Source organism: Sesamum indicum, linkage group LG10 (genome assembly GCF_026168435.1).
Source record: "Sesamum indicum cultivar Baizhima isolate 11 linkage group LG10, ASM2616843v1, whole genome shotgun sequence".
In the NCBI taxonomy this organism is placed as follows: domain Eukaryota; kingdom Viridiplantae; phylum Streptophyta; class Magnoliopsida; order Lamiales; family Pedaliaceae; genus Sesamum; species Sesamum indicum.
Genome location: NC_142666.1, coordinates 15,046,689 through 15,055,838, shown reverse-complemented (window position 1 = coordinate 15,055,838; position 9,150 = coordinate 15,046,689). Strand labels below are relative to the sequence as shown.

The following is a 9,150-nucleotide window of genomic DNA, read 5'->3' as shown; positions in this document are numbered from 1 at the left end:
TTTTGACTAACAGATGAACTTATTTGTTAGATAGACAAATCTCATGGGTGCTAGATGTAATTTTTCAAACTACAAAGGGTTTATGCATAATTACATTAAATCTTTGAGGAGGAAAGTGTAATTATTCCTAAAACTAATTTATAAATTATGGAGCGTAATGTAATTATCCTTAAATTTTAGGGTTAATCACTTTTTGCCATTCGAATTATGACCGTTTTACATTTGAGCATTTGAACTTTTTTTTAGTGTCAATTTACCATCTCAACTTCACGAAATTTTATAATTTGCCACTTATAACTGCTTTTCAGTCAAAGTTTTTATTGAAAAACATCACATGCAATGTATATATAATATTTAAAGGTTACGTGAAGTGATATTTTTCACATATACACAACATGTAATGTTTTCCTTCAGAAAAAAATCAACAAAAAGACAGTCATATATGGCAAAATACAAATTTCATAAAATAGAGATGATGAGTTGACAGAAAAATATATTTTAATAATAAAATATAAAAACAGACATAGCTCCAATGACAAATTATAATTTAGTAATTTACCCAAATTTTTAATACAAAAAGAGAAGGAGACACGACAAATTAGGACCTGCTGCCTCTGACCCCTAAAGATATATATGTCCACCTGTTCCCAAGTATACTATTTTCTTCATCACATTTTCCATTTTTCACACACAACACACACTCATTAAACTCTCACATTGTTAAGCATATAAATAAATCCAGACCAGAGAGGGGTTCCTTCACTCTCTCTCTCTCTCTCTCTCTCTGTCGCTAGCTGTGTGTGTAGTGGAAGAAGAATGGAAGTGAAGAAGAAGATATGTTTGTTGGTGTACTGTGTGTGGTTTGTGTACGCAGTCTCTGGTGTTGCACCACCGCCGGCTCCTTTGGAAGGTATGTATGGCCGTCGACACTCCATTTTTACCTGCTTATATAGATCTCTGCTGCTACTGCCTCATTCTCTCTCCCACTCTACTCTGTTTTCTGCTTTCAGCTGTTTCCTTTGCATTTTCTCCGTGTCTCTTAATCTGTCGTATTGAAGTTCTCCTCCTCCTTTCAAACACTCGACCACCCTTTCACTTTGTGCTGTGTGTGTGAGCGAGAGAGAGAACCCTTTCACTGTGTGTGGTGCGAGAGCGCACCCTTGACTGCGTGTTGTGTGTGTGAGAGAGTGAGAGAGCGCTCTTACAAAAATATATATACGTAGAAAAATTCTAAAATTAATTTCATCGTTAAGGTTTGTAAAAAGTATTTAATAAATGCAATAAAGAATTAGATAAAAAATAATTTTAGTAAAATTAAAAATTGTAATTTTTATCAAAATATGTTTCTATTTGCATTTAAAAAATAGATTTGGTCTACCCCAGAAAGGCAAATGAGCACTAAAAATGCTTAAAAGTACACTCATAATTTGATGTTTTTGTTGATGATATTTAATTTTAATTATTGAAATTGAGGTCTCATAATTATAAAATTAAATATTAATTTATTTAATAAGTATATAGTTATTGATTAATTATATATATTTAATATTAATTACTGATGTATATTAAAATTCATAACACAATTGCAGTCGATTAAAAAAAATAAAAAAAAAATCAATCTTTTTGTTTTTATTAATTTAGATTAAATAAAAAACCAAATAAATTAAAAGCTTGTTGAATGTGTTGACAGGGCTCCTCCCCAACGGCAACTTTGAAGAAAAGCCAAAGCCCACAGACCTCAAGAAAACAGTGCTCCAGGGCAAACGCGCGCTGCCCAAATGGGAGATCGACGGCCTAGTGGAGTACATCTCCGGCGGCCCACAGCCCGGCGGGATGTACTTCGCCGTGGCGCACGGCGTCCACGCCGTCCGCCTCGGCAACGAGGCCTCCGTCTCCCAAACAATCCCAGTCAAGAACGGCTCACTCTACGCTCTCACGTTTGGCGCATCAAGAACCTGCGCGCAGGACGAGGTGCTGCGGGTGTCAGTGCCGCCGCAGACAGGGGACCTCCCTCTGCAGACCCTTTACAGCAGCAATGGCGGCGACACCTACGCTTGGGGATTTAGGGCTAATTCCGACTCCGTGAAGGTGATTTTTCACAATCCCGGCAGGCAGGAGGATCCTGCTTGCGGGCCTTTGCTTGATGCTGTTGCCATTAAGGAACTCTTCCCACCTAGGCCCACTAGAGGTTATCTTCTTCATCCCCCTTTGTTTACGAGTTCTTGTTGCTTCTGATTTGGTTTACCCTCATTAGGGTTTCAGTTTTTTGGTTTAAAAAATCTAAGGGCATGATTGGTACATATGAACGGAATTATGCGACAATGAAATGAATTTAGAAATAAAACAAAATGAGAGAGGAATCGAATTTGAACAGCATTGCAATGATTTGGGATGTAATCACTAATCCCTTGATAAGGGAACAGGAATTCCTACCAATCACATGTAAAGAAATGATTTGAGAATGCCAATTCCATTTTTACTGGATTTTTATATATCAATCTCGCCTAATTGCATCGTCTATTTCATTTAATATCTATAAATATAAATAAAGCACCCTTGATGTGCGTGTATAATATAAGTTATATTTATTTAATTAAATAAAAGAAAAATAAAATAAATAATCATTCCAAACTGATAAATATAATAATTTTAAACATGCATGAGTAGAAAATGATTAATTAAAAAAATTGATTGAGGAGATAGTTATTTTGTTAAAGAAATAATTTTGTTAAAAGATATTTTAATTAATTAATATTATGACAAACCAAAATTAGTTATTCTAAGATATTCACATCAATTATATGATTTATTTTTAGCGAGGGAAGGTTTTGTATAAATGCTGTATATATTAAATGTAATAGATGATGCAATAAGATTCAGAATATTAATCGTTTACCCGAGCAAGTTTTTTGAAGTATATCTTATAAAAATGTTTGAAATCTTACGAAATATCATATTATAAAGTGTTATATTTTTAACAAAAGGAAATTTTTTCAACTTTGATCTTATTAATTATGAAAAATGTTATTACTCACATCTCATAAGCTCTGATTCTTGTTTTCTCCGAATAATTTAGGAGTTATTGTTAAAATAAGATTTAATATCGTATAAGCTCTGAATACATAAACTGATACAATTTGCAGTGAACCTGGTGAAGAACAATGGTTTTGAGGAGGGTCCCCATCTCCTGATCAACTCATCTCACGGAGTCCTCCTCCCTCCCAAACAAGAAGACCTGACCTCCCCGCTCCCCGGCTGGATCATCGAATCACTCAAGGCCGTCAAGTTCATAGACTCCGCCAATTTCAACGTCCCGTTTGGGAAAGCTGCAGTGGAGCTGCTTGCAGGAAGAGAGAGCGCCATCGCCCAAGTCATCAGAACCGTCCCCAACAAAGCCTACAACCTCACCTTTGTAGTTGGAGATGCCAAGAACGACTGCCACGGCTCGATGATGATAGAAGCGTTTGCTGCTAAATCGGTAATGAAAGCTCCCTTCAAATCCGAAGGGAAGGGGAAGTTCTCGACCTACAGTTTCAAATTCACAGCCACGTTGTACAGGACCAGGTTAACGTTCTTCAGCTCGTTCTATCATACTAAGGTTCATGACTATGGCGCTCTGTGCGGTCCGGTTCTCGACGAAGTCCGAGTTTTCCCTGCTAAGGCTTAGTTTTATCGGTATTGATGAAGTGCCGGAGTTACTATGTGTAATGGAGATAGAACAATGACTGTTCAGCTTTATGTGGAGGCTGATCAATTCATCAGGCATGGTCTGCAGTATGTAATTGCATCAAAACTTAGGTTATCAGTGAGTTCTTGGTTGCTTTGAGTTGATTTTTACCACTGCTTCATAAGGGCTAGTTTTTTCATAAATAGTATGCTCTTCATTATGTCATTCAAATTAAAAACTGATTCAGTACATTATAATATAGTTCAACAAATGCATTCAAACGATAAAAAGAAATAAAAACTACTATAACATTAAATATACACCTGAACTCAAATTCAATACCTCTTGATTGTGAGGCCCTATCTTACCAATAAAGTAAGACCCCATTGATCATAAGAGCTAGTTAATACGATATTAATGCATATTGCATACTCCATGTGTGTGCATACTTTTTAAGTGTACAGAAAATATTAAAAAATATATAGAGTTGGTTTTTATGTTTGATTCATAAATCGCAAAACTTCCATCTTGTTCGAATTTTTTTCTAATTTTTAATAAAAAAAATTGCAAGGCAAAGTGAACAATTCTGTGTCTCCAGCTGGATTACATAATTTCATTAAATATCAAGAGATTATTACTAATTTTTCAAGTAATAAAAAAATATTCATAATTATATCAAACTTCAAGAACTCATTATAATTTACCTTTTTCATTTTGAATATTTCCAAGTATATTAATTCAAATTTAGTTTTCATTCCTATACAAAGCACCAAGAATATTTTCAAGTATAGAAATCTTACTAGTGCTGGATTTCCAAAGAAAATTTGAAAATGAGAGCAAACAAGGAGTGTTAGGGCCTTGGCAACCAACAATAAATTGAAAATTTAATTTAGTAGCTACCTATTATTGTACCATGAGTAGGTTATGTGATACTTTTAGACCTAACAAATAATTTAGACAAAGTCTTACTCACATGAAAATCAAACCAACATTTATATATGATGGTATGTAGCAATTAGCAACTCTTGAAGGAAAGAGGGAGCTCAGGAAAATGAGGCCGGAGACTGATCGGAGAGAGGCGGTGGCATCACGGCTGTTGAGATGGTGGTGAAGGCGGGCCAAGGACGGCAAAGGAAGGGGGGAAGGGGTAGGGAAAAAGAATGGAAAAATTCTAATGAGCTTGCTTGGTTATCTTGCAACCTGGACTTTGATAATATATGAACTTTAGACTACTTCTAAACAATTAATTAATTTTATCAATTTTTTTATATACATAAAATTGAAAATTTGATTATATATTTAATAGTGCGGTTGGATTTTAAATGGTTTTTTTTGTTTGTTCTAAATCAAAACAAAACCAACAAGTATGTCATGGTTTTATTCTAAATTTAGGATTGCGAATGAAAAGATAAATCATAGAGTCGATTTGATTTTGGACGGGTTCGGAGATTTTATTTATTTATTTTTTTATCCACCCCTAAAATCAATGTATACATAATTGGATAAAACTCGTGCATTTATCTTATCGGACATTTTTATCCAAACGGGCACAATCCACCAATTTTTCTATCTACAAAAGTAATCTGCCAATAACCAGTTGGTTGAATTGACATAACTCTCCTTGAGAGTCCTGAATTAAAACCCACATTGTTTCCGACCCCCATTCCTATTGTACTATACAAAAGTACAATATTACTGTAATTACTGCAAGCATTTGAATCTTTTCTGTAAAATCGAGTACCTTCAATGGCCCTCGTCTAGAATACCGACGAGACATTTCTCCAGTAAAAATTCTGCATTAACCCAAGCATGGTACTTATCTGAATAAAGCATCAGGATCGCAACCATCGCCAGCGCATGATATCAATACTAGTTTACGTGGTAGAAACTGCTGAAAAAATTAGCAAGTATGAGAAAGGATACTGAATAAAGACGTGCAATCTTTTCCGACACCCTTCATCAGCATATCCACACCTAGCAGCAGCAAATGCGTGCAAAAAAGTTAAGCAGAAGAACAAATGATACAATTACAGAACGAAGCCTGTTTGACATGTGGTGAAAGGTTTCATCATTTCTTGTTTCGTATATCCTATGTGGTCAAATTCGCATAAAAACAGTTTCCTCATTGGAAATATTGAGGAAGTGACAATTATCGACCTTCTAATCATATAGGGACAAAGACATAATTGGAAGCAGATGAATTCTGCATAAGGAAAAAATTAAGGTCGTTTTGGATTGAAGGATTTGAAAACATGGGTTTCAAATCCATCATAACAAATCCTTTGACCTTGTTTGGCTGATTACATGTTATGAAGAGACTTCTAAACTATATATTGTGTCATTGTAATGAGTTTCAAATCCCTTTAGTATGGACTCCTTCGAAATCCTTCGATTCAAATGTAGCCCAAGTCAAGAAACAATTAATGGGTACCTCCAGGATGAAATTTCATGTATGGCGCAATGTTGTAGACACGACCTTTAAGGACAGTCCACATAGAGCCTTCAGACTGATGTTGTTTAACTTCATTCAGTGATATAAGTCTCTTATTCGACTGTCCCTTCAATCCTGAGACGATAACGATATGAACCCCAGAAAAATAGACGATGCACTACTGACAGGGTAGAGATAATACTACTGAAGGTATATTAAAGTTGAACATGTCGTTAAGAGCTCAGGGATGGTATTTAAGCTAAGCTGAAACAATGCACACGAACAAATTCCAGAACAACACATAATGCTCGGTGACACAATGAACAAATAAACATTCAGTACGACTATGCGTATTCCTGGTCCATAATTGGCATGGCAAATAATGTTTTATGCTAGTATCATTAACATGCTAATTAGAAGAGCATTGGAGATAATCCAAACACAACAACAGTTACGGCTGTTTTGGTGAGCTTATAAACTCTTCAAAATATCTTATAATGTTGAAAAGTGTTAGGTAAACTTATTAAGAAAATAGCTCATTAGATTCAAATACAAGATGTTAGGAGTTCATAAGCTGTTTTTAACGTCTCATATGCTAAGAATTTAATTTATTAAAACTTTTCTACCTGTGATATACATTTCAATTTCCAACAACTGCTAGAGAATGGTTCTTTGATGTGCTAAGTCCAAAATTAACCCTCATAATCTTAGAACCAGTTTTCTTCATTTGCAACAGTAGATAGGAAACCTATACCTAGCTTGTTCCCTTGCTTATTTTACAGATCAACCTCAAAATCCTTACATTAAGACAATAGAAAAAAGTGGCAGCCCATTTAAGACTTTTTAAAGTGTTTAAATAAAATAAGATAATAAAACTTATAAGATGTTAGTCATTGGCATATTTGTAATTAATATGATCAATTTTTTTTTTTTTAAAAAAATAAGTTCGGAACTCTTTGGTTTTCTAAAAGGAACTTATAAGCTCATAACATTTTTGGATCTTATAAACTCTTTTTCTAAAAATTTTACCGAATGCTTTTTAACATCTTATAAATCTTTATTTATAAGATGCTTTGGAAAGCTTAGAAGCTTGCCCCAACATCCTCTAAGTTCAATGTACTTCCCTATTTCCTTTTTAATTTGTGTGAATCATAACACAAGACATGGTAGCAATAAATGGGCGAATCTACCCAATACAGAGAAATAAAAGGTGAAAAGGTATTGGCATGACCAGACTCACAGAATGCCATGATTAGAACTTAAAATGCAAACGACATTTCCAAAAGGCTAAAGTAGGAAACATTGGATACTCTAGTCTTCTATAATAAGCTAATAAACCCCTTAAAAAATACCTCAAAACGAATCAGAAGAGGTCATGAACTGGCATTTAGAAGGCAAAGAGTTCTACTGCAGATAATAAGATGCATTTGCCTCCAGAACCAACACCAACAGTTTCGCGCCACTCTTTTACAGGGGGGTTCAACTATGCATGTTTAAAGTTTATTGGTCGTGGAGGCTGATTCACAGATATATTACGCAAGAAAACACAGTCAAATATGCTTATCCCCATAAAGAAAATCCATATTTCAGGTTATATGGAAAGAACCTGCCAAGTCAGGGTGCGTTCTTGTGAGCTTAAGCCAGTCCATCTGACTATACCCCTTCTCGAACGGAACCTTCACACGGGGCGTCGACTTCCTCACAGGACTCTTTTGTTCTGATGGTGCCTTAGCTGAACTTGTAGCACCCTCATGTGCTGCTTGTCCGGACTGTTGATCTACTTCTCTGCGAGGTGACGCATCGTTCACATTAAACGACAGAGAGCCAATTGTTTCCTGCTTCTGAGAGGAAGCACTCATTTTCCGTATACTACCACTACTCCTATCATCAGCAATCCCATTCCCATCATCTCTATGAATCCCACTAACATCATCATCATCATCAACTCTCCGAGTTTCAATATTAACTTTCGGCGGCCCAACCTAACCACATAGACTAAACTTGATATCCACAGAAACAAGAATTGAGAACACAAATGAAGAACAAACAAAACTTCATTAAAAATTCATGCAGCCACGATTCATGAATAAATCAAGTAACTCACCGAACAAAACGTGAAATCATCCTCATTAGCCATTGTAACTCGAAAGCAGATTCCAAGAAAACAATAATCTTACAATTTGCCTGTGTACAAGATACAAATACACTCATCAGACGACTACCGAATCTATTCATAGAACGCTTAATTCTGAAACCTCATTCCCACCCACCACTTAATTTTATTACCAAAATTCTGCCTTTCTTTTGTGCATCCTTTCGTTTTATGGGTCTTCACTAATTTGTTCAACCGATTACAATCTCTCTTTATTCATCCAAAAAATACAAGAATAGAAGAATAACATTAAAAGAAGCCACGTAGAGGCACAAATAGGCAGATGGCGAGCGAGAGAGAGATAGAGAGAAGGCGTACTCTTGGTGAAGTTGATCGGAGTAGGTGGATTCTCAGGTCTCAAAATGCTGGAAGATCTTTCGCTTGCTGGTCATTATTCGACATTTGTTTATCAAAAAGAGAGAAGTTTAAAGCAAATGTAATGGGCCGGGTCTGAATGTTTGGGGATGGGTTGAGTTTGTGCACAATGAACAATGATACTAGTGTTAGTATTATTTAATGAAATATTATAATTTTGAATATTACATGTTCTAATAATATAAATTAGGGTTAATTATATTATCCTCTAATGAGGTTTGGTATAAACTTATATAAATTTTATGTAATTTGAGAAATTATATCTAATAACTTCTGACGGTCAAATTCATATAATAATAGATCTTTTCGATAATCAAAATTTATCGAATGTGTTGTTATTTGAAAAAAATTGATGAAAAATCATATTTATTTCCAATTGATTTATTATTGACTTAATTCAGGTTAAATATTTTTTTCTATGCAAATACATGTGAGAAGGTATATTTTCATCATTATAACAGTAGTTTGATTAGAAAAAGATTTATTTGACCTGCAATAAGTCATTAATAAGTCAATTAGGAGTAA

General features: G+C 34.9%; 2 protein-coding genes across 4 annotated transcripts; one reads left to right on the top strand and one right to left on the bottom strand.

Annotated features, from left to right (window-relative positions):
- Nucleotides 1-652: 652 nt before the first annotated feature.
- Nucleotides 653-3,837, top strand: LOC105172024 (protein TEEBE). The gene is made up of 3 exons (XM_011093358.3): nt 653-910; nt 1,691-2,188; nt 3,144-3,837. Exons 1-3 carry the CDS (start codon nt 817-819, stop codon nt 3,665-3,667), a joined length of 1,116 nt encoding a protein of 371 aa, XP_011091660.1. The 5' UTR covers nt 653-816; the 3' UTR covers nt 3,668-3,837.
- Nucleotides 3,838-5,183: 1,346 nt separating this feature from the next.
- Nucleotides 5,184-8,722, bottom strand: LOC105172025 (cytochrome b5 domain-containing protein RLF). 3 transcript variants are annotated; one of them, XM_011093361.3, is made up of 6 exons: nt 8,569-8,722; nt 8,203-8,282; nt 7,705-8,080; nt 6,099-6,233; nt 5,591-5,641; nt 5,184-5,487 (listed from the first exon to the last, which is right to left on the bottom strand). In XM_011093361.3, exons 2-6 carry the CDS (start codon nt 8,233-8,235, stop codon nt 5,411-5,413), a joined length of 672 nt encoding a protein of 223 aa, XP_011091663.1. In that variant the 5' UTR covers nt 8,236-8,282; nt 8,569-8,722; the 3' UTR covers nt 5,184-5,410. The 3 variants fall into 3 exon arrangements, with proteins under 3 accessions (XP_011091663.1, XP_011091665.1, XP_011091667.1); XM_011093363.3 differs by lacking the exon at nt 8,569-8,722 and adding an exon at nt 8,369-8,555; XM_011093365.3 differs by lacking the exon at nt 6,099-6,233.
- Nucleotides 8,723-9,150: the final 428 nt, after the last annotated feature.

Coding starts and splice junctions, on each gene's coding strand:
- LOC105172025 (XM_011093361.3), bottom strand. CDS start 8,235: ATGGCTAATGAGGATGATTTCACGTTTTGTTCG. Junction 8,081..8,202: donor ATGATTTCACGTTTTGTTCG/GTGAGTTACTTG, acceptor CTATGTGGTTAG/GTTGGGCCGCCGAAAGTTAA. Junction 5,488..5,590: donor AGATTGCACGTCTTTATTCA/GTATCCTTTCTC, acceptor TGCTTTATTCAG/ATAAGTACCATGCTTGGGTT.
- LOC105172024 (XM_011093358.3), top strand. CDS start 817: ATGGAAGTGAAGAAGAAGATATGTTTGTTGGTGTACTGTGTGTGGTTT. Junction 911..1,690: donor ACCGCCGGCTCCTTTGGAAG/GTATGTATGGCC, acceptor ATGTGTTGACAG/GGCTCCTCCCCAACGGCAAC. Junction 2,189..3,143: donor CCCACCTAGGCCCACTAGAG/GTTATCTTCTTC, acceptor TACAATTTGCAG/TGAACCTGGTGAAGAACAAT.